Source organism: Phyllostomus discolor, chromosome 10 (assembly GCF_004126475.2).
Source record: "Phyllostomus discolor isolate MPI-MPIP mPhyDis1 chromosome 10, mPhyDis1.pri.v3, whole genome shotgun sequence".
Taxonomy (NCBI): Eukaryota; Metazoa; Chordata; class Mammalia; order Chiroptera; family Phyllostomidae; genus Phyllostomus; species Phyllostomus discolor.
In genome coordinates this window covers 68,666,918-68,688,299 of record NC_040912.2, presented here as the reverse complement: position 1 = coordinate 68,688,299, position 21,382 = coordinate 68,666,918, and the positions used below count along the sequence as shown (strand labels likewise).

General features: G+C 38.7%; 1 protein-coding gene across 1 annotated transcript in view; it reads right to left on the bottom strand.

Annotated features, from left to right (window-relative positions):
- Window positions 1-21,382, bottom strand: part of CPED1 (cadherin like and PC-esterase domain containing 1) — a 275,507-nt gene that overhangs the window by 17,197 nt on the left and 236,928 nt on the right. The window contains 4 exon segments of the mRNA XM_028525677.2: window positions 2,364-2,510; window positions 6,921-7,008; window positions 7,391-7,492; window positions 7,749-7,969. Of these exon segments, the coding sequence (XP_028381478.1) occupies window positions 2,364-2,510; window positions 6,921-7,008; window positions 7,391-7,492; window positions 7,749-7,969 (558 nt within the window).

The window sequence follows — 21,382 nt, the reverse complement described above, 5'->3', positions numbered from 1 at the left end:
CAACAAATTTAAAAACAAAAAAATAACCAAAACTGACATGGAACTGTCAAAATAGTCAAAACAAAATCAAACTGTATGGAAGTCTGACAACCAAGGAGTTAAAGAAGGAATATTCATCCATATCACAAGGTGGGGCAGAGATGGGCAGCTCGAGCTAGAGGACCCAGGCAGGCAAGGCAGCTGCTGGTAGACTGGGTGAGGCAGAGGCTGGTGGGGCAGGTGGTCCTACATTTGAGTGCAGATAAACCGGGAGGAACAACTGGGGAGTGAGGAAACTCAGGGTTTCAGCACAGGGAAATAAAGTCTCAAAACCTCTGACTGAAAAAACCTGTGAGGTTTGAGTTAGCAGGAGAAACTCCCAGCTTCATGGGAGAATTCACTGGAGAGACCCACAGGGTCCTAGAATGTACACAAATCCACCCAACCTGGAATCAGCACCAGAAGGACCCACTTTGCTTGTGGGTGGTGGAGGAAGGGACTGAAAGCCACCTGAGAGCTGAGCAAGTGGCATTGTTCCCTCTCAGACCCTTCCTCCACATACAGCACCACAATGCAGCCAAGTGAATACAGCCTTGCCCTGGTGAATACCTAAGGTTCCACCCCTTACTATGCCACAGGCGTGCAGAGACAAAAAAATAAAAGCCCAGATGAAAGAACAGATCAAAGCTCCAGAAAAAATACAACTAAGTGATGAAGAGATTGCCAACCTATCAGATGCACAGTTCAAAACACTGGTAATCAGAATACTCACAGAACTGGTTGAGTATGGTCACAAAATAGAGGTAAAGGTGAGGGCTATGAAAAGTGAAATAAAGGAAAATGTACAGGGAAACAACAGTGAGAGGAAAGAAACTGATGCAAGTCAACAGTTTGGACCACAAGGAAGAAATAAACATTCAACCAGAACAGAATGAACAAACAAGAATTCAAAAAAATGAGCAGAAGCTTAGGAACCTCCCAGACAACTTTAAATGTTCCAACATCCAAATTATAGGGGTGCCAGAAGGAGAAGAGGAAGAACAAAAAACTGAAAACTTGTTTGAAAAAATAATGGAGAACTTCCCTAATTTGGCAAAGGAAATAGACTTTCAGGAAGTCCAGGAGGCTCAAAGAGTTCCAAAGAAGTTGGACCCAAGGAAGCACACACAGGGGCACATCATAATTACACTACTCAAGATTAAAGAGAAGGAGAAAATCTTAAAAGCAGCAAGAGAAAAGGAGACAGTTCCCTACAAAGGAGTTCCCATAAGACTATCAGCTGATTTCTCAAAAGAAACCTTACAGGCAAGAAGGGGCTGGAAAGAAGTATTCCAAGTCATGAAAGGCAAGGACCTACATCCAAGATTTCTCTATGCAGCAAAGCTATCATTTAGAATGGAAGGGCAGATAAAGCGCTTCCCAGATAAGGTCAAGTTAAAGGAGTTTATTATCACCAAACTCTTATTATATGAAATGTTAAAGGGACTTATTTAAGAAAACAAAGATAAAAAATATAAACAGTAAAATAACAAAAAACTTATAATTACCAACAACCGAACCTAAAAAACAGAAACAAAGATAAACTAAGCAAACAACTAGAACAGGAACAGAACCACAGAAATGGAGATCTCATGGAAGATTATCAGCAGTGGAGGTGGAGGGGGAGAGAGGGGGAAAAGGTACAGAGAATAAGTAGCATAAATGGTAGGTAGAAAATAGAGAGGGGGCAGTTAAGAATAGTATGGAAAGTGTAGAAGCCAAAGAACTTACATGTACCACTCATGGACATGAACTTAAGGGGTGGGGGATGCATGTGGGAGGGGATGTGCAGGGTGGAAGGGAATAAAGGGGGGTGAATGGGACAACTGTAATAGCATAATCAATAAAATATATTTAAAAAAGAAAAAACAAATAAAATCATTTTCACTGCTGAGGGGGAAAGTTACTCAAAAGACAGGCCCTCTGGTTATGCATTGACTAAACCAAAGGAGGAAGGTCATTCGTAGTTTGGCATATCAATAGTTTGGTTATTCAAGCTGCCTCCACTAAAGACATCCGCCACTTTGGGCACAATTTCTCATGGGAAGGCTTGGTGTCTATTAGACAAGACAAGTGCTCTCCAGGATCCCATACTCTTGCTTGAATTGACAAGTGATCCTGGTTTTTAAGTGTCTCCATAAATATTATTATTTTTTTGAAACACCTCATTTTGTTGCCTTGAATTGTGATTACTACATGCTTTGGCTGAGTGATGACGAACACATTATTTAATCTCCTCCTGACATAGCTTTTTAATGCAAAATAAGACTGACAATGCAATTAAAAATACAATGAACAATTTAAAAAATCAAAAGCTACAAAAATTAGAAATCCAGAATAAATACCTCATGGAAATGGCATCCACAGTTCCCCTGCAAAAACTCTTTGTATCGCCCCATTGTTATAGTGAATGTGTCGACCACTTCATAGCCGTATTTTTTTGCAGTATCCAGAATAATCAAGTTTTCTTTCCTTAAGTTCTGAACTTCACTCTGTATTGCAAAGCAGAAGAATGAGAATTTTTATTAAGAACATTGTTTGTGATTTAATAAATTAAGTAGAAATTGTATAAATGGCATCTTTTTTACCAATTGGTCTTATTTTGAGACAAAGAATTAATTTCACATAAATTTCTTAAATAAATATATGTTCTAATTTTTAAATTCAAAATATAAATGTAAACATCTGTGTATATATAAAACAGCAATACATAAATATCTACAGTGATGTACAGTTTGGAAGTTTCCTTCCTATAAAGAGTAGTTAGCTTTATTGTCCACAAAGGCCCAAGAAAATATCTAAAATTCTCAATTTAAAAACTAAAGTTTAAAAATCACAAATGTTAGTGTCCCAGGTTCGATTCCCAGCCAGGGTACATGCCTGGGTTGCAGGCCATAACCAAAGTACAAAGTATTTTCCCAGCAACTGCACATTGATGTTTCTCTCTCTCTCTATTTCCCTCCCTTCCTTCTCTAAAAATAAATAAATAAAATCTTTAAAAAATAAAAATAAATAAAAATCACGAATGTTATGTCCATTTATTTAGATTTTTATTCAGGGAGTCATCTGAATATTTTTTTTAACATTTCCTTTTTTTAAAGATTTTGTTTATTTTTAGAGAGGGAAGGGAGGGAGAAAGAGAGAGAGAGAGAGAGAGAGAGGGACAGAGAGAGAGAGAGAAACATTAATGTGCGGTTGCTGGGGGTCATGGCCTGCAACCCAGGCATGTACCCTGGCTGGGAATCGAAACTGCGACACTTTGGTTCGCAGCCCACGCTCAATCCGCTCAGCTATGCCAGCCAGGGCTAATGAATATTAATTAGCATTTGTTTTGAGCTGAGTGACAGGAATAGAAGAATAAACAAATCATGGCCCCTGCTCTTAAGACATTACATTCCAATAGAAGAAACAGCTATGTATACATTCACTATGTTTTTCATTACAGGCAAATATACTGGGCTCTGGATAGTAAAGAAAAGGAAATAGCTCTGCCAGGCACAAGGGGACAGCTGGACAGTGAGGATTCAAGAGGTGGCTCCAGTACCCAGACAGGTTTGCCAGTGGGATGGGGGTGGGGAAGGAGAGCAGGGGATCGTGCTTTGGGGAGGGAGCAGTAGAATTGAATGACAGCTCCAGCTGCTGCTTCTCTGGATCATATTCCTCCCCCCTTCCCCAACCATGTCCAAGGCAATGATCACACTCCATGAAAGTTCTAGTTCATCCACTGTCAAGAAGAGGAACTCCTTCTCTACTCTAGCTCCAGGATCTGCTTGGCCAAGGTTTTCTCAGACTCACCTGCTGTCTGAGGCTCTTCCTGTGTACTTTATCCTTCTCCCACACACTTCATATGAGATACATCACAGCAAAACACAGGTCCCAATACATAGGGAACTCAGAAAATACTTTGTGCGAGATCAAGTGATGTGCATTGGGTGCTGGGATCTGAAAGTCTTCCTGCCTACCCCTCTCCTCTGCAGTTTTCCCAGGCCTCTCCCTCATAAATCCCCTTCTGCTAATCTTCTTTACTGTCTGTTTCCTGGCAAACCCACACTGACAGAGAGGGAACTGCACTCTCTATGCCTTTTCTAAAGAACAAAATTATTTTCATGTTCCAGGTAAAAATGCAAATTACTTGCATTTGTTAACCCAACTGCAAGGTAAAAGAAGCAGTACTAATATGTCTAATTTTCTGTCTTCACTGTGCTCATATACTTATGTTTACATTACATTCAAAGAGGAGTGTTTTGCCCCAAATAAAAGTAAGAAATAGAAAAGGTCCATAAAGGAGAAATACAAAGGAAGAGACAGATAAGAATTTTTTCCATGATCTCACATGAGAAATGATGGTCAATGTTGTTTGTAGGCTTTTGCTTGTCCAGTTATAAGCATTTTATCAACTTTAATATATTTAATTATGAATAGTATATAGAACTTTACAGTAAGCAATTTCTAGAAAAAGTTTTCTAGGGAAAAGTTGGTTCTCTGGGAAGTAGACTCTGGGATGGAAATTTGTATGCAGGGGGCTAACAAGAGGGTGGTCTTGGAATTAACACCTGCAAGAGAGTGATGTGGTTGCAACAGAGGCTTTTGTGGATCCCACCAGGGGTCCTAGGACTGGGAAGCATCTTTGGAGATGATGGCCCAAATTAAGGAAAAGGGGCTGAGTGTTGAAACTCCTGCATGGGCGAGCTGGGTTTCTGGAGTGAAAGGCAGTTCCTGCTGGGATTCAGGTGTTAGTCATCATTAGTCCACATTTCCAGCAGCCCAGGGGAATGTCTCAGTCCTGAAGGGGCAATCTGGGAGCAGCCAAATCGTACAAAGTATCATTCACTCATTCGGGCATAAATATTTTTCAGGAGTCTACTATGCACTGACTATTGTGTTTTGGATTAGGGGTACCAGAATGAGCAATGCAATCCTCCCTCTCTGGTCCTTGCTCTCGCAGAGATTATTCCAGCAGGGAAGACAGACAGCCATGGACTGTATCTGTTGAATGACATGCATGAGGACACAAGGCAATATTATAGGAGCTCATAGCTGGAATAGACCATGAGTATAGTTTGCCCATTAAGTCTTCCCAGAGGAAATAGCATTTAAACTAACACTCTAATGGTGTTTGGAAGTTACCCAGGTGAGGAGGTGGTGAGACAGTGAGAGCCAAGATTTCAGAGACCTGGAGAGTGACTGAGAGCATGACATGTCTGAGAAACTCAAACATGGTCAGCATGACCAAGCTCAGTGGTGTTGTGAGTGTGCACGTACATGGGTGCACATGGAGTGGAAGTGAGGGGTAAGTCTACAGAGGAAAGCAGAGGCCAAGTTTCAAATGGCTGTGCAAGCATACGAGGAGCAGTTCAGATTTATTTTCTGCTTCCACTGCTATTATCCCTGTCTCTTTCATTGTATTGTTTTCCTTGCCTCTTGCTCAATCCTTTTGTCTTTCCTCAGTTTGAAAGGAGTGATGAACAACACCATCTAAGCCCAGGGGTCAGGCATAATGTGTAACACTATATCTAGTAGATAGTAAGAAATGTTTGCTGCCTGCTGAGATGAACTGATTCAGAGTTAGTAACCTAAATATATGTGAGGAGCTGCAATAAAAGAAGCAAAGTGGAGCTACCAGAGTCCTCAAGAAGGAATATCAATCTTGACCTGTAGCCTTCAGATAAGATTAAGGGAGTTTCAACTCAGAACCCAGAGCAAAAATTATCAAGGGACACTTCCTTTTATTCTCAACAGCCTCAAACTTTTCAGCTACCCCAGATCCTAAATACCTCGATTCCTTAACCCCTCCCAACTTCAAGGGCTAGATTTGGAGGCCATTCTTGGGCCACTTTTTACCAGTTCTCCTGCTTTTGCATCATAGATCTGGTGTCCATGCAGGTGAAGTTTCAAGAGAAGAGAGGGGGTTATGTAATTTATGCTGGGGAAAGGTAGGGACACTCAACCTTGACACAAAAATAAATCTTCCTCACCGTACATATTAAATGGACTGCTTTCGAGCCCCTCCAATTCCCAGCATTCCCTGAGCTCCCTGGCCCCTGGTCCCCTGAGCCACCACACACAAACCCAACTGCCAAGAACTCTCTGGGCTTGAACAAGAGCAGCTGGTTCCTTTACCTACAGATGTTGTCTTTCCGTCCTTTTTTGAGACTTCTCTTCAGTGTTAAGACTAACTTAACTATATTCTATAAGAACTGGTCAGAGGCCTCTAACTCCTTTCATTTATGAATATTCAACCCAAGAAAAAAACTAATGATGCTAACTTCAAAGGTGATTTTTTTAAGTGTCAGATATCGTCTTCAAAAAAGTCACTCTTTCCCAAAGCACACATTAATACTGATGATTTCATCCCTGGTTTCAGCATGATTCTTTCAAGGTGTGTGAAGCATTCCTAGGAAAAGGAGGTGCTTAAAGCATAGTCTCTCACCTCTACCATCAGCTCTCACTTTTTCAGAGTTTGGCACTCCCTTTCTGCTTATAAGAACTCAAAGCATTTACAACGCATCATGGGTTACAGTCTCTTTATCTCCTGGAATAATTCTAACTGATCTGAAATCAATCCATAAGTATATTATCTCCTTTGATTTTTAAAAGATTTTATTTATTTTTAGAGAGAGCAGAAGGGAGGGAGAAAGAGAGAGAGAAACATCAATGTGTGGTTGCCTCTCGTGGGCCCCCTACTGAAGACCTGGCCCGCAACCCAGGCATGTGCCCTGACTGGGTATTGAACTGGTGACCCTTTGGTTTGCAAGCTGGTGCTCAATCCACTCAGCCACACCAGACAGGGCATGATTTTTATAAAGGTTGCTTAATATTGAGTGGTGCCTTTTTGTCCTTTTTCAGGTACCAGCAAAGACAGGAAGCACGAAGGTCACACAGCCTGGAGGATATGGCCTTACCTGTGTTAAAAAATGTACTCCATCCACTGGCAGATGAAATCCGATTCCCAGTGTTTTGATGATCACGAGGATATTGAGCAAATTTTCCCTGTGAAATAATTGGAATTCTAAAGTCATGAACTTCAATTACATTTCTAGATGTCTGTGTTTATGTAAAAAAAAAAAGTGGAATTCCTTTAGAATGTGATAATTGGGCAATGAGACTAATTTCTCATTTTAAAGATTTGATGTACATTAATTTTTTGCTCAGATAGAGTTTTATGTGTCAGTGGACATGTTTCAGTCTGCAGTAAACGAAGTTTGGATACTGAAGAACCATCTTGTGATTGGAATATTTTAAGGTAGACTTTAAGTACTTAATTCTAAATAACAAGTTGCTCTTTAAACAAAATCTTGATAAAGTTCAGTCACATCAAGAGTAATTTTTTTTACTTCACATACTAATGACAATGATTGTTGCAGAAATGTACCTCTTCAAAACCTTGTGAATAATTTGCAGGTGATTGGAATTAAGCCACTGAACACCACCAACAACCAAAATAGTCTGGCCTGAATTCTCCAGGGGACGTGATCTGAAATCCAGAAAGAAAAACAACACATGCAGCCTTGAAACAGATGGTAAACATTTTAACGACATTGCCTCACATTTTATTGAACCATATCTGGCATCCCAATCGCAGGACTGCCTTGTCATTTCCCACTCGTTTTCAGCCATATTACTTAGGCTTTAAGCTTTTCAGCACATTTGATATATGGTGAGCAATTATGACTGCTCGTAAAACATCAGCGCATTGTGGCATTGTGCTGTTCATAATAGTTCCATTGTACCTTTGCAAGAGATGCTCAAGTGCTTTTTCAAATGTTGGTCTCAATGAAGGGCTTATCCAGAACTGAGGGTAGTAGGAATAACTGATTGAAGTCTTCCCATCATTGACATTGTGATAGAATTTAGTGCCATGCACTTTCTGCCATTCCTGCAAGGTTTCATTCAGTCTTTCAATCAGATAATACATTATCCCTCTGTTGGTTGAATCTCCAATGAAAAGAATCTACAAATTAAAGAAAAAATATTTGCTCTTAAGTCTGGCATTTACATGGTATAGAAGATAATATAAGATAATCTGTTGAATGTTCATAAATCCACAAAACTAAGTATTTGAAGAACAGCCCTTCAAACTGTTGGAAGTGGCATTCATTATATTCTCCTCAAACCTGCCTTCCATATTCCTAGAAATCTCATCATCTACTGACACACCAACTTATATTTAAAGCTTTTTGCTTCATGTCATCTTCAATTTCTCTATCTCCCTTATGCTCTTTAATTTCTCATCTAATCAACTTAAATTTAATTGATTCAAATAAGCATGAAGTATTTTTGTGCTCTAGGAATACTTAGAGATTTTCCTATTTCTTTTTATTGTGTATGAGAAAACTTGGAATCCATAGCAGTTACATAGCTCAGTAGAGGTCATGCCATCACTTGAGAAAAGAGCCAGAGGACTAGGATCTGGTTTTCTGAACAGCTGTGTATGTCCCAGGGCAGATATCCTAATACCATTTGCCCCAGAAGCCTCTCACCCCCCCCAACCGCCACCCCCACCTTCCCACACCTGCCCCCACCCTGTCCCCCAGCACAACGCTGCTTCAGGCTTCAAAGATGTGCTATTGTTAATACTGCTCTCCTAATGGGTCTTCCTTCTTGCACAATGGCTGCCCTCTATTTCATTCTACATGCAGTATTACTGGGATAGCACTATAATTGGGATACATTTCCAAATGTCTAGCTCTGGTCATCACACTTTCATGCTTGAAAATCTTACTGGCTCCTGTTTCCTATAGAATCCAATCTAACTTCCTTAGGTTCAGCTAACATTTGCTGAATTTTTATTGCGTATCAGACTTTGCTAGGTGGAGATTTCACACAGGTTACTCACTTTTAATATTCATAATTGTGAGGTTTGAGTCACTATTTCTCCTTCACAGATGAGCAGTTTGAGGCTCAGGAGACTGAAGTTATAAATCTACTACATGAGGAATACAGGACTCAAACCCAAGTGCTTTAATTCCAAGTGCAGTGTCAATGACCCCATTTTCTCAATGTTTCCACTCAGAGTCCAACTTTTTCACTGAGCATGATTCACACTCAACAGCATCTGTTTTTCTTGTGCCGATCCACCTGCCTAGAAAGCGTCTCCTCCTGCAACCCCAGCAGAGTAAAGGCCACACAGCTTGCAGCTTGCTGACGAAATGTCCAATGCCCCAGCCAGAATGGCCTTCACTGTCCTCTGATTTCATCACAATTTTTATTTCCTATCAGATTTTATCAAAGACTACATGAAATTATGGCTATTTATGTCTATGTCTTTTTTTCTCATATGATAACAAGAAGTATTTGAGATCACAGTCAGGGTTAATGTCTAATTTCTAATTTGCCCTGTAATACAATACATAGACTTTAAAAATATTTATTGAATTGAAAGTCAAAGAGACTTTTGTTAGAAACAATTTCTTTTACTGTCTTTGGATAACATTTATTTTGTTCTTCAGTGTTTTCTCTCTTTGTTGATATTTCTGTTTCCATTAGTCATACACATACTTCTGATTTTTTTGTTGTTTTTTTTCTTTTTAAAAATTATTTTATTGTTGTCTAATTATAGTTGTCCACTTTTACCCCCCACCTCTCCCTCCCCACCACAGCCATCCCCACCTCCCTCCCCTGCTTCCACCACCCCCGTTTTGTTTATGTGTCCTTTATAGTTGTTACTGAAAACTCTTCCTCCATTTCCCCATTATCCCTTCCCCCCTCCCCTTGGTACTTCTGGTTTTAACAGCATTCATTCACCATAATTCTCAGGCACTGCTACATTTCCCTATCCACAGCAAATCTAGTGAGAACCTGCAAAGGTTTACTCTTTCTGTGGTAACTATATTTCAGTGGCTGTGTGCAGAAATCCAGGAAGCACCTGCAATTTGCCCTCAGATCATATACCGCGATGTCATGAGCATCATCGAGCTCAACTGAATGACATGAGGTATCAAGGCCTCAATCACTGATCCTCTCAGTTGACTTCCATTTGGGGCAATAAAATTCTGTATGAAAAATAATTGATAAAATCACTTGAATTTCTTCTTACTGAATTTGACCTATAAATATTTCTGTTCGTTTTTCTGGCTGACATTTCTGTATTTTAAAAGGGAACTTTGAATAATCAGGGAAGCTCTTAATTTCAGTTACTAGTAAGTATTCAACTCCTTTTGTATTAGTCTGCTGGGCTGCCATAAAGATGTACCACAGATTGGGTGGCTTAAGCAGAAAATTTTTTCTAATAATTCTGGAAGCTAGAAATCCAAGGTCAAGGTATTGGCATGATTGGTTTCTTCTGAGGTTCTCTCCTCTTGGTATATAGAAGATCATCTTCTTGTGTCTTCACTTGGTCTTCCTTCCATGCATGTCTGTGTCTTAATCTTCTTGTCTCATAAGGACACCAGCCATATTGGATTAGGGCTAATACATACAACCTTATTTTACCCTAATTACTTTTCTAAAGGCCCCCTCTACGAATAAAGTCACAATCTAAGGCACTGGGAGTTCGGGTTTCAGCATATGAATTTGGTTGGGAAGGAATATAATTCAGCTCATAATATACATAATGGGCCATTGAGAACCAGCTTTTAAACTCAGTTGGCACCGGAGGTTTTCCTCCCAGGTCCTTTTCATTTTAGTATCAAGATGCATCTCCAGGCAGCCAGTAAGATCACTGGGTGTCTGTACTGTGGGCTACAGAGAGAGATACAGAAGTGTTTTTTTTTTTTAAATCGAAGTAGCTCCGTGTTACTGAGAGAGAAAAAAAATCTAGATTTCTAGTTTTTTCAGTGGGTTATTTGAAGATGCATCCACCATAGCATTTCAGAGGTAAAAGAGTCATGTTTCAGAACTCTAGGTACTGTTATTTATTAACTGGATCATCTGAGGCAAATTATGTGACCTCTAAAAGAGTTCACCCTCTTATGTGTAATGTGGGAATAATAATAGCACCACCTTAGAGGACTCCAATGAGATTTGAAATGTTTATCGTATTCCTGGCACACGGTAAGCACACTGTGAATGTGAACTAGCATGAGGACATAGGAAAAGCAGGCAGTGTTTTTGAGCGTTGCCAGTGTGCCTTCCAGTGCATTGCTGGGCACTTCAAATTCATTAGCTCATTTAAGGGCCATGTCAGAGTAGGCAGAGAATGTCTAAACCATAGTAGTTTCTTTCTTGCCCTACCAATACTGCTACAGTCCCCAGCAGGACTTGTAGGGTTAATGGGGAAACTGACACTCTGGAAGAGATTACTGGAAGAAAGATCATCACCCTGAGCAAACCAACACTCAGAACAATCTGTCGAGTCTCCATTGCTGATTAGTGAATAACAAGAGCTACATGCATGGGAGAAGTGTTACCATCGTCCTTTGCAAAACAAGTTCTTCTACACCGCAAATACCTAGATAGTATTTTTCAAGTTTAGTAGACACAACTCTTGGAAGACAGCTTTCTAGAGAATTATTTGATCCAAGTACCATTCTATCCATGAAAAGTGGAAATGATAAAATATAACTAAAATGAAAATGTAGTTGTGATTGTTTTTATCCTCATTTGAAGGCATTTTTTCATCACTTTAGACAAAAAGGGAGAGAGAGAAACATAGCTGTCAGAGAGAAACATTGACTGGTTGCCTCTCCAGTGCACCTGGACTGGGGATTGTACGCACCCCGACTGGGAGTTAAAGCCTAACCCTAGGTATGAGCTCTGATGGGGAAATCGAAACCTGCAACCCTTCAGCCGGTGCAGGACAATGTTCCAACCAACTGAGCCACATTGGCCAAGGCTGTGGTTATGAATTTAATATTCCTTGTTTTGTAGGTAACACAGTTTTTGTAAGAGGTTAATTGGCATTCTGAACTAAATAATGCCTAACTTTAAAACGTCAGCTCTTTTAAGCGCACACACACAATAAAAAAATAACAGGAATTAGAGAGGTTCTTTTCAGTCACGTGATTCACATTCAGTCTTTATATCTTTTAGATCATTCAATTTGATGAATTTAAGAGGAAATTTGTAGGTCAACTTGTATTTTAAAAGGTCTTACTTAGCATAACAAATATTCATAACTATCCATACAGTTTCTAAGTAACTCTCCTTTCTGGTGAAAATTATTGCCTTATGGTAGCATGCACAGGTGTTGGTTAGCATATGCAATCAAAGAAAGGATATGGGATCATGAAATACAAATAATCAGCAAGCAATTATGAAAGCCTACCTATTCAATAAAACATTAAAATAACTAGTGTCCCCCATCAAAATACCCATAATTGTACAAGTCCCTGTGATATTTTTAGTTCAAGGAAATGGATCCTCTCATCTACTACTGTGTGAGCTGCAGGAGGGAGAGTTTTTGTTTTTTGTTTATTTGTTTAAATTGTTGAATCCCATGTCCAGAATATGGCCTGGCATAAAACCTGCTTCTCAATTTGTCAAATAGATTAATAAACTTTGCTGTTGTATATATAAATTGGCAGTTTTTAAGAAATTTTAATTTGGTAAAACAATTAAGAATGTCTACTAAAATATATTTTAGAAGAAAAATAAATCAGTTCTGGCTGGTGTGGCTCGGCTGGTTGGGTATTGTCCCATAAGCCTAAAGGTCACAGTCTGATTCTGGTCAGGGCTCGTGCCTAGGTTGGGGTGCCCTCCCCTGCTGGGGAGTGAGAGAAAGGCAGCTGGTCAGTCTTTCTCACACAGCAATGGTTCTCTCCCTCTCTCTCTCTCCATCCCTTCCTTTCTAAGTATGTCCTCAGGTGAGGATTAAACAAAAAAAGAAAGAAGAAAAGGAAATCAAAATAGCATCAATGTTTATTAGATTGATTATATTAACATATAATCATATACTTGAATTCTTTTTATCTGTTAACAGTGATATTGTAACAGGGATGTATTATGATGGGGAAGATTTCACAGTAGCTTTTATCAAAAGACAATTACAATCAGAATAGAAATAATGATTGCATTTTTTAAAAGTAAAGTATGGGGGTGTATAGAAAAGTAAGTCCTGGACATTTAACTGTGATTAAAGTGGTGATATCATAACAGTTTATTCTTTAAAAAACATTTGAAAGGTTTTATTTTGGAGTTTTTACAAATTCAATTTTTAACATCTATTTAAATGTTTTCTTATAAATATAAAGAAAACATTTTTTTTTAGCAAATCCTATACAGATACCCTCCAAGCCAACCTCTAGTACACCCTACTGTGCCATGTAAATGTAATCATCTTTTATACCTGGACCATGAGAGGAAATGGGAAAGGACTGCCCTACCAACAATGATTTCACATCTCCTTTTCCTCTCTGCAGGGGATTTCACATCCTCGTTTCCTCTCTGCATTCACTTTCACCTTAGAAAGTAAGAGTACCAAGCATGTTTTGCCATAGGTTTTGCCAAGGAGGAATACCATGGTCTGGTCTTGGCTAATGAGGTGTGAGGAGATGATTTCTGGGGACTTGAAGGAAAGGTTTGCTTTCCTAAGAAAAACTGATCAACCTTAGTCAATGTCCATCTTCTTCATTGGATGTGAGATCTAATTCCTTGGGACGCCGGAGCTGCTGCATGTAGCTCAGTGTGCCCGTGAGACTAAATACTGCTGATACTCTGAGTTAGAAGAACAGAAAGATGGAAGGCACAGAGGCTCTGAACAACCGAGTAACTGAACTAGCCTGGGACATCTCTACCTCTGATTATGCTGCAAAACAAATGTCCTTATTATTTCAGCCCATCCTACTTCAGTCTTCTGTTACTTGCAGCCAACATACTAATAAAGCTTCGGTAGTTTTTAAAGCATGGTCCCAAAGTTATTTGACACTTTTGCCATTGAAAGGTAGGTTCTACATCCCCTCTCTTTGAACCCCAGTGGGCTATGACTTCTTCCCTGATCAGAACATGCTGCAAGTGATGCTGTGTGACTTCTAAGCCTAAAGGCAATGCAGCTCCTGCCTTGTTCGAAGTCGTGCTCACGCTTGGAATTTGAGCTGCTATTTAAGATACCTGACAGCCATGATGTTTAGAAGATGACAGTTTATTCTTTTTGTTCATTTGTATTTTCTAAAATGAACATCTATTGGCTTTTATGTTAATAATAAAAAGCAGCAATGGCAGCATCAATAACAATAAATCTGTTTTGTTGAAAAAGTATTTTGAAAATTCATATAAAAATTTAATACTAGCCCTGGCTGGTGTAGCTCAGTGGATTGAATGCCAACCTGCAAACCAAAGGGTGACTGGTTCGATTCCCAGTCAGGACACATGCTTGGGTTGCAGGCCAGGTCCCCAGTAGGGGGCATGAGGCAACCACACATTGATGTTTCTCTCCCTCTCTCCCTTCTTTTCCCTCTCTCTAAAAATAAATAAATAAAAACTTTAAAAAATTAGTACTAATGAGGTTAAATAAGCTTTATTTCTACTTATGAAGAATGATTGCTGAAAAGAGCTGGGATCAAACTTGGCTCAATAAACCAATCACAGGAATAATGTTAATCACATTTGGGATTCCAAGACCAACTTTATTCCAAAGATTAAATTGCAATTTTCTGTGCAGTATTTCTTTTTCAGTTCTGCAGTGCAGTGAGGGGGGCCTGTCTCCATTAAGGTGGGCTCTGGAGCATAGCAGAAACACCTGTGTCGGGGTGTGTCATGAGAGCCTGGATCTCAGAGCATCTGCTGGAGACAGGATGTGTTTAGGGAAGGTTTGTATCTGTTCCATTCCTGAGACTCATCATGCAGTGCGTATTAAGAAAAATATAAAGGTGGGTAGTCTTTCTGCCTTTTCACATACCTTCATGGACCACAGGACCTAGAAGCACATCGTGTTCTTAGGATCTAGTAAAGCTTGAAGCTTATTTTCAAATAGTCTTATTTAAAAACATAAATTGTTTAATTATCTTTATTTTCATTTCTATTTTCTCAGTTATAGTTCTTATATTTCAATGGGATATATTAAGTGTTATAACAAATTGAACTCCTAAAGGTACAATGGCTTAAACAAAATTCAGGTTTATTTTTCCCTAGGAAAACAGTCCAGGTGGTCCTAGGCAGGTGTATGTGTGGGGCTGGGATAGGGAGTTCACTCAGAGTCTGAGGATGATCGGGCTGTGTCTTCTTCAGTTATGGTTTCCTAGAACTCCGTGGGCATTGATATCCCATTGGGGAAAGGAATAAAGAGCTGCCCGGTTTCCGATGGGCCCAGCCTGGGAGCGGGGCACATCACTGCTGCTCACACGCCATTTGTTAGAACTCAGTCTTACAGCGTCACAACAAATTCCATGGGAGACTGAGACATGGAGTCAAGCTACATGCCAGGAAGAAGAGAAAATGAGTTTGAGGAATACTTAGCTAGTCTTTACCACATTCTCCTACATGCTAAGTTTTCCTGAAGAAAAACTAAACTCTAAAATCAGACTTTCCACCTGTAAATTAGCAAAAGTGTGAAGTGTATGAAAGGCTAATTTATAATCCACATGATGCATAAAAGAACTTCTATTTGTAGAGAAATAGGGGTCCTGCTATAAGTAATAGCAAGAAATATCATTTATTAGTGGAAATATTACCACGATTTGGGGACTTTTTAATGTAAATACACAATAAAGAGTTTTTATCCTATTTTATTTCATCACAAATGAAGGAATGATGATATAAAACAATGCTGATGTAAGTATTTTATTCCATTACCTGCTTTTTTCCAGAATCACCAAGGTAACTTAGCAAATTAAATTATAAGGAAATGAAAAGAAAATTATTGGTGGTTATCTGGGTTGAGTCAATAAAGGTAGCAAATTGTCTGAAGCTTGTTAGCTTCTTAGATTCTTTTGATCTGTTGAGGCTGCGAAAGAATTAAGTATATGTAGAATCAATAGAGAGGGAAAAAACCTTCAAAAAATTGTTTCCTTCTTCCTCCATTTTCTCCTGCATAGGTTCTATCTTCAACATTCACAGAAGTGAGGATATTTTTTCAGATCCAATAAAGTGCATTACATACCAACAGGGCTCCACCCCAGAATTCACTGGAACCTTCCAGGAGGGGAAGTTACATAGGACTGCAATAGGAGCTACTTGTCCATTAATCTGGGCAGTACCTCCTTATTGGAGAGCTCTCACAGCTTAAAATAAAGGGAATGAAAGTGAGGTGAATAGGCGTTTAACTCACTAACTCTAATCCAGGGCCAAATACAATCCATATATTTACAAAGCTCACCATGATTGATTCTGACAGGCCCATGATTGAACAGAATTGTTCTTATAAGAAAAATACCCATTTCTAACTGAGGCAAGAGGTGATTCAGTTCTATATGAAGTTGAAACTGATTAGATGGCTAAGCTTATTTAGGGTATGATGAAAATCTAGCTCACACTGTGGAATGTAACATGATTACAAGGAATGCTATCTAATGATGCATTTTGATTAAATTGGCTATAGATGACCACCAAATTGTTCTTTGGGGCCAAGAACAAATGTAAATTGACATTTAGGCAAATCACTTTCAAACACATGAAGTCTAGCAAAAAAAAAAAAGGAAAACAAACAACTAAACAAGATCACCTAGACATCTTTTAGCTGTTCGGAACAAATTTATTCATCTCCATTGCCATTCTATTTGGACTGTGGGCACTGAGTATAGGTCATCCTTCGCTGGTGAGGGAGAGGGGCCCTCCTTTCCTTTTATTGAAACTGACAAGCAACAATGAATGATTTTTGTAACTATAATGGAATTTACATACTAGTAAGAAAATATTATTGTAAATTAGCCACACTTCAAAAGTTTAAACATCTTTAAGTCCAAGATACTACTTAACTTGCAAACATTACTTTAAAATTCAACTTACATTTCCTGTTTTAACAGCTGAATTCAAGTACTTTTAGCAAGTACTGTCTTTTTATATTTCCCTTTCTTACTTGCACTCTTTTCTCAGATAATTAATTAATGGTTTAAATTCTGAACTGTTTTCAGCTGACAAACAAAATAAGGGCTTTTTAAATTCAATTTGGTAAGGCTCCTGAGTTTTTTCAGTTGCAAATATGATTATCATATTTGTAAATTATTTCCTATATATTTTGCACTGTGATTACAAAGTTATGCTCTGATAAATTTTTATAAATGTTCCATTCAGAGTTTATTAAGTAAAAGGTTTGTATATATGTAGAGAGATGTGTGAGAGTATAATTGAAAACAGCTTGTATTTTGCAATTGATTTTGCTTTGATTCAACAGGATTACACATCACAAAACCTATGCATATATGCAAAAACCTAAAAATAACTCATATTTGGATAAATGTAGAGTTTAAAAGGAGTCTCCCATTTACCTGCCCTCCATACACAAACACGTATGCCATAGAAACAGGATACAAATGTGTCCAGGAGAAACTTTGCTCCTTCTTCCCTCCAAAGACCAAGTCCCTGCTCACCTTGTTGAAATGAAGACAAGTGACTGAAGTACAGAAAGTTCTGTCCTGCTCAAGTACCAGTGGGGTTCCTGGTCAAAGTTACCAGAAACTTGAACACTTTTTAAAATCTCAGCTGATATGTGTCTTGTTCTTCTCCCACAGGTTGGGCATTGACAAGTTGGCCAAAAATTTGTCTCTAGCAGTTCTCAATTGTCTTTAACTTCATTAGGAATAATTTGGTTAGGTGGTATTGTGACAGCTGTCATATCAGTGTGCATTTAAAAAAACATGAAAATTGATGAATTTTTGCGTACCATTTTAATATTGAAGATGGAAGCAAATATGCAACATTTTTGGCATATTATGCTTTGTTACTTCAAGAAAGGTAAAAATTCAACTGAAATGCAAAAAAAAGATTTGTGCAGTGTATGGAGAAGGTGCTATGACTGATTGAACATGTCAAAAGTAGTTTGCAAATTTTTGTGCTGCAGATTTCTCACTGGATAATGCTCCACAGTCAGGTTTACCCATTAAAGCTGACAGTGATCAAGTTGAGACATTAATTGAAAATGATCAACATTATACCACATGGGAGACAGCTGATATACTCAAAATACCCAAATCAATAAAGTTATTGGTAAAAATGAAAAATGTGTCTTTTTATTTTACAGAAAAAAACATATAGACTTTTCAATCAACCCAATATTTCCAAGTATATTCTTGCATTCATCAATGTAAGACAGTAGTAAAAAGTTGCAAAAGGTCAAAATAAGAGCATAAGGAAATTCAATGAAAAAAATGACTACTTGGAAATTCTAAAGAAAGCATAAAACTATCTGAATTTTCAAGTAGTCATTTCTAATAATTTTTACCTGCCCAGTCAAATCCTGTTGATTTTTAATCTCATTCTTTGGAGACAGATAACTCAGTTCAATGTATCCCCAAAAGCTGAAGCTTGCCTTGATTCGAATATAAAATAAAGTTCTGTGGTTTTTTTTCTGTAGCACAATATATTTGTACTACATATTCCTGGTAACAGTGAAACTTTTGGATTCTCGTTGTAAAAATCTCAGATTCACATATTAATTGAAATTTTTCATATTAGTGAGGCTAATACACCATTAGAATATGCATGTTTAGGTGTACTCCTACTTTTACATAATCCAAGATGCAGAAATTAGAGTTTACCAAAAAAATGAGAAACTCAGAAACATCTCTAGTACACTCCTCACCTGCTTGATCCCTGCCCATCATCTATTACCTCCACCTTCTGTTCCTCTAGTAAGAGGGGAACCAAAGAAAGTAGTAGGCCCCTTGCTGGTGTGGCTCAATGGATTGTCAGCCTGTGAACCAAAGGGCCACTGGTTCGATTCCCTGTCAGGGCACATGCCTGGATTGTGGGCCAGGTCCCCAGTTGAGTGCACACAAGAAGTAACCACACATTGTTTCTCTCCCTTTCTTTCTCCCTCTCTTCCCCTCTCTCTAAAATAAAAAAAAAAATTTAAAAAAAGGAATAATGTTCCTTAAAAAAAAGAAAACACTAGGTTTGAGTGATAGCTGTCACCACAGATTCTTTGGGGGAAAAATAAAGATTCCAATTTTTTTTAGTTTAATTAAACTATTTCAAAATAATGTGATTGGTGGATTGTCTGTAGCTATCACTTCCAGCATCTTTTCCAGAACCTGTGAGCCTGGGTCAGGCAGCAGCCTCTGTGCTTCTCCCTTGTCTGCAGTTACCAGACTGGGGTAATGATCACACTTCTCTCATTTGTCTTCTCTTAGAAACTCAACACCTTGAAGGAATATGATGTATGCACTTAGAACACATGCTTCACTCCACAAAAGTTCAATGAATGAGCAACATGACATCACAGAACTTATAAATACTTTTATGAACTTAATAAGTGATCGTCTGGATTCTCCCCTGTGGTAATATGTTAGGGACAACTGATATCACACGGTTTCTGATATGGCACGGTAGTTGCTCTAATGGAGTCACTAAATAAAAAAATCACTTTATCTGGTGGGATAAGAACTGTAGCAACATGAGGATGTTACTACTCCATGGCCCTGCCGTCCTCACATGATTTTCTGTAGAATGTTGTTTAAACATTATGTTTGCTTTCTTGAATGTTTGACATAGTTGAAAGAGTCCCCTGCCCCCCAAATCAGTATATAATATGCTTAAGTCTAAAATATTCATTACTTGTTTTTCTATGTTTGTAATTGTTATGCTTTAACATTTATTTGTCTTTGAAATAGAATGATGTTTTAGAAAATTCTGAGTAGGATGAAAACTTAGTTGTTCCAGTGCTGAAAGATAAGAGTTTCAGGATCATTTTGCATGTTTATATTATTCTCATGGAAACTGAAACATAGAGGTACTGGGGAAACCTTTTGCTAACCTACTCCTATTCATTAATGGAGTTTTTTACAGAATAAGTACCTCATAGGTATGAGTACTACCTATGAGTACCTCATAGGTAAATGTTTACACAATTATCTCTGTCTGTGTGGTGTATGAGTGTATGTACCTGCTTGTATATTACAAGGCCTTGTGATTCCATATAAATGATCTTCCTCTGGCTCTTCCTCCTTTGCACTCCCACTGCTCTGACCTAGTTCTGAGGTATACAATATTTTAAAACATAGATTTTTAGATTTACAAAATGTTCTCACAGTGTAAAATGAAAATAATACAGATAGTTAAACAGATCTCTTCACCTTTTACCAGCCCTACTTTACTGTAGATCTAACTCCATGGGCATGTGGCCTGGGCAGTTTCATGGGTCCTGTGCTTGGTTCATCATGCTGCTGTTGACTTCTTAAAATTTTTAATAATTTGGAATGCAGGGTTCTGCATTTTCATTTTGCACTGAGCCTCGAAAAATTTGTAGCTGGTCCTGTCACCACCTTACCCCTCTTCCACCCCTTTCCACTTATGTAATCACTCTGAACTGTTTGCTGCTTCCAGAAATATTCTGTGTGTGTGAGCGTGTGTGCATTAGTTTTTCCATCGATGGGGTTATTCTATACATACTCTATACTTTTTTTTGCATCCTCAGTGTTGCATGACTGAATTTTTCCATTAAATAGCCTCCACCTCCCCAGCACCCATTTCCTCCTTCCCCCAGGCAGTCTCCTGTGGGATGAGCTTTATGATTCTGGTGTTGCAGCTCTTCTGCTTAAAATGTGCAATGCCTCCCTGTTGTGTATAGAATAAATTAGCATCCTGGTAAACAAAACAGTCTCTGTAGGACCACAGCCAGCGTGCTGGTGGTTTTGAGTTTCAGAGTATGCAGGCCTGAAGGACAGCTCTGTACCGAGAAGATCATGAAGAGAAGTCCTTTCTGCTGAGAAGTCAGCTAGCCAGCCTCTGCCTGAATCGCCTAATGTGAACATAGGCCTTTATTTTTTGACTCTGTCTAACAAGTAGGAAAAAGTGATCTTCCCTTTGTCTTACCATTACTTTGAAGAGTTGGTAATAATTAGCCTAAAATCAGCAAAGACAATATTAGGGGCTTCATGTCTGTGTCCCCCCAAAATGCATATGCTGTAACCCTAACTGCCATGTGATGGTATTTGGAGGTGGAGACTTTAGGAGGTAAGTAGGTGTAGATGAGGTCGCAAGGGTGGAGGCTAATTCTTACAGGAAGAGGAGGAGACTGGAGCTCTCTGTCTCTGCCTTGTTGAGGACACGGGAAAAAGGCACCCAGATCTTGGAGTTCTCAGCCTCCAGAAATGTGAGAAATAAATATCTCTTTAAGCTGCTCAGTCTATGGTATCTTCAGATAGACAGGAAAGCTTTCTACAAAGTTGATTAATCTACAGTACAGGATTAGACCATGTAGACTTATTATCTTACAGATGAAGAAAATGAGTCTGAGAAAGAAATGTATGTCATGTCCAAAGCCATGGAATTCAGTGATGAACTTAAATTAACATCTACTGCCTTTTGGGCTAACAGATTGTGACAGCTTGGAATT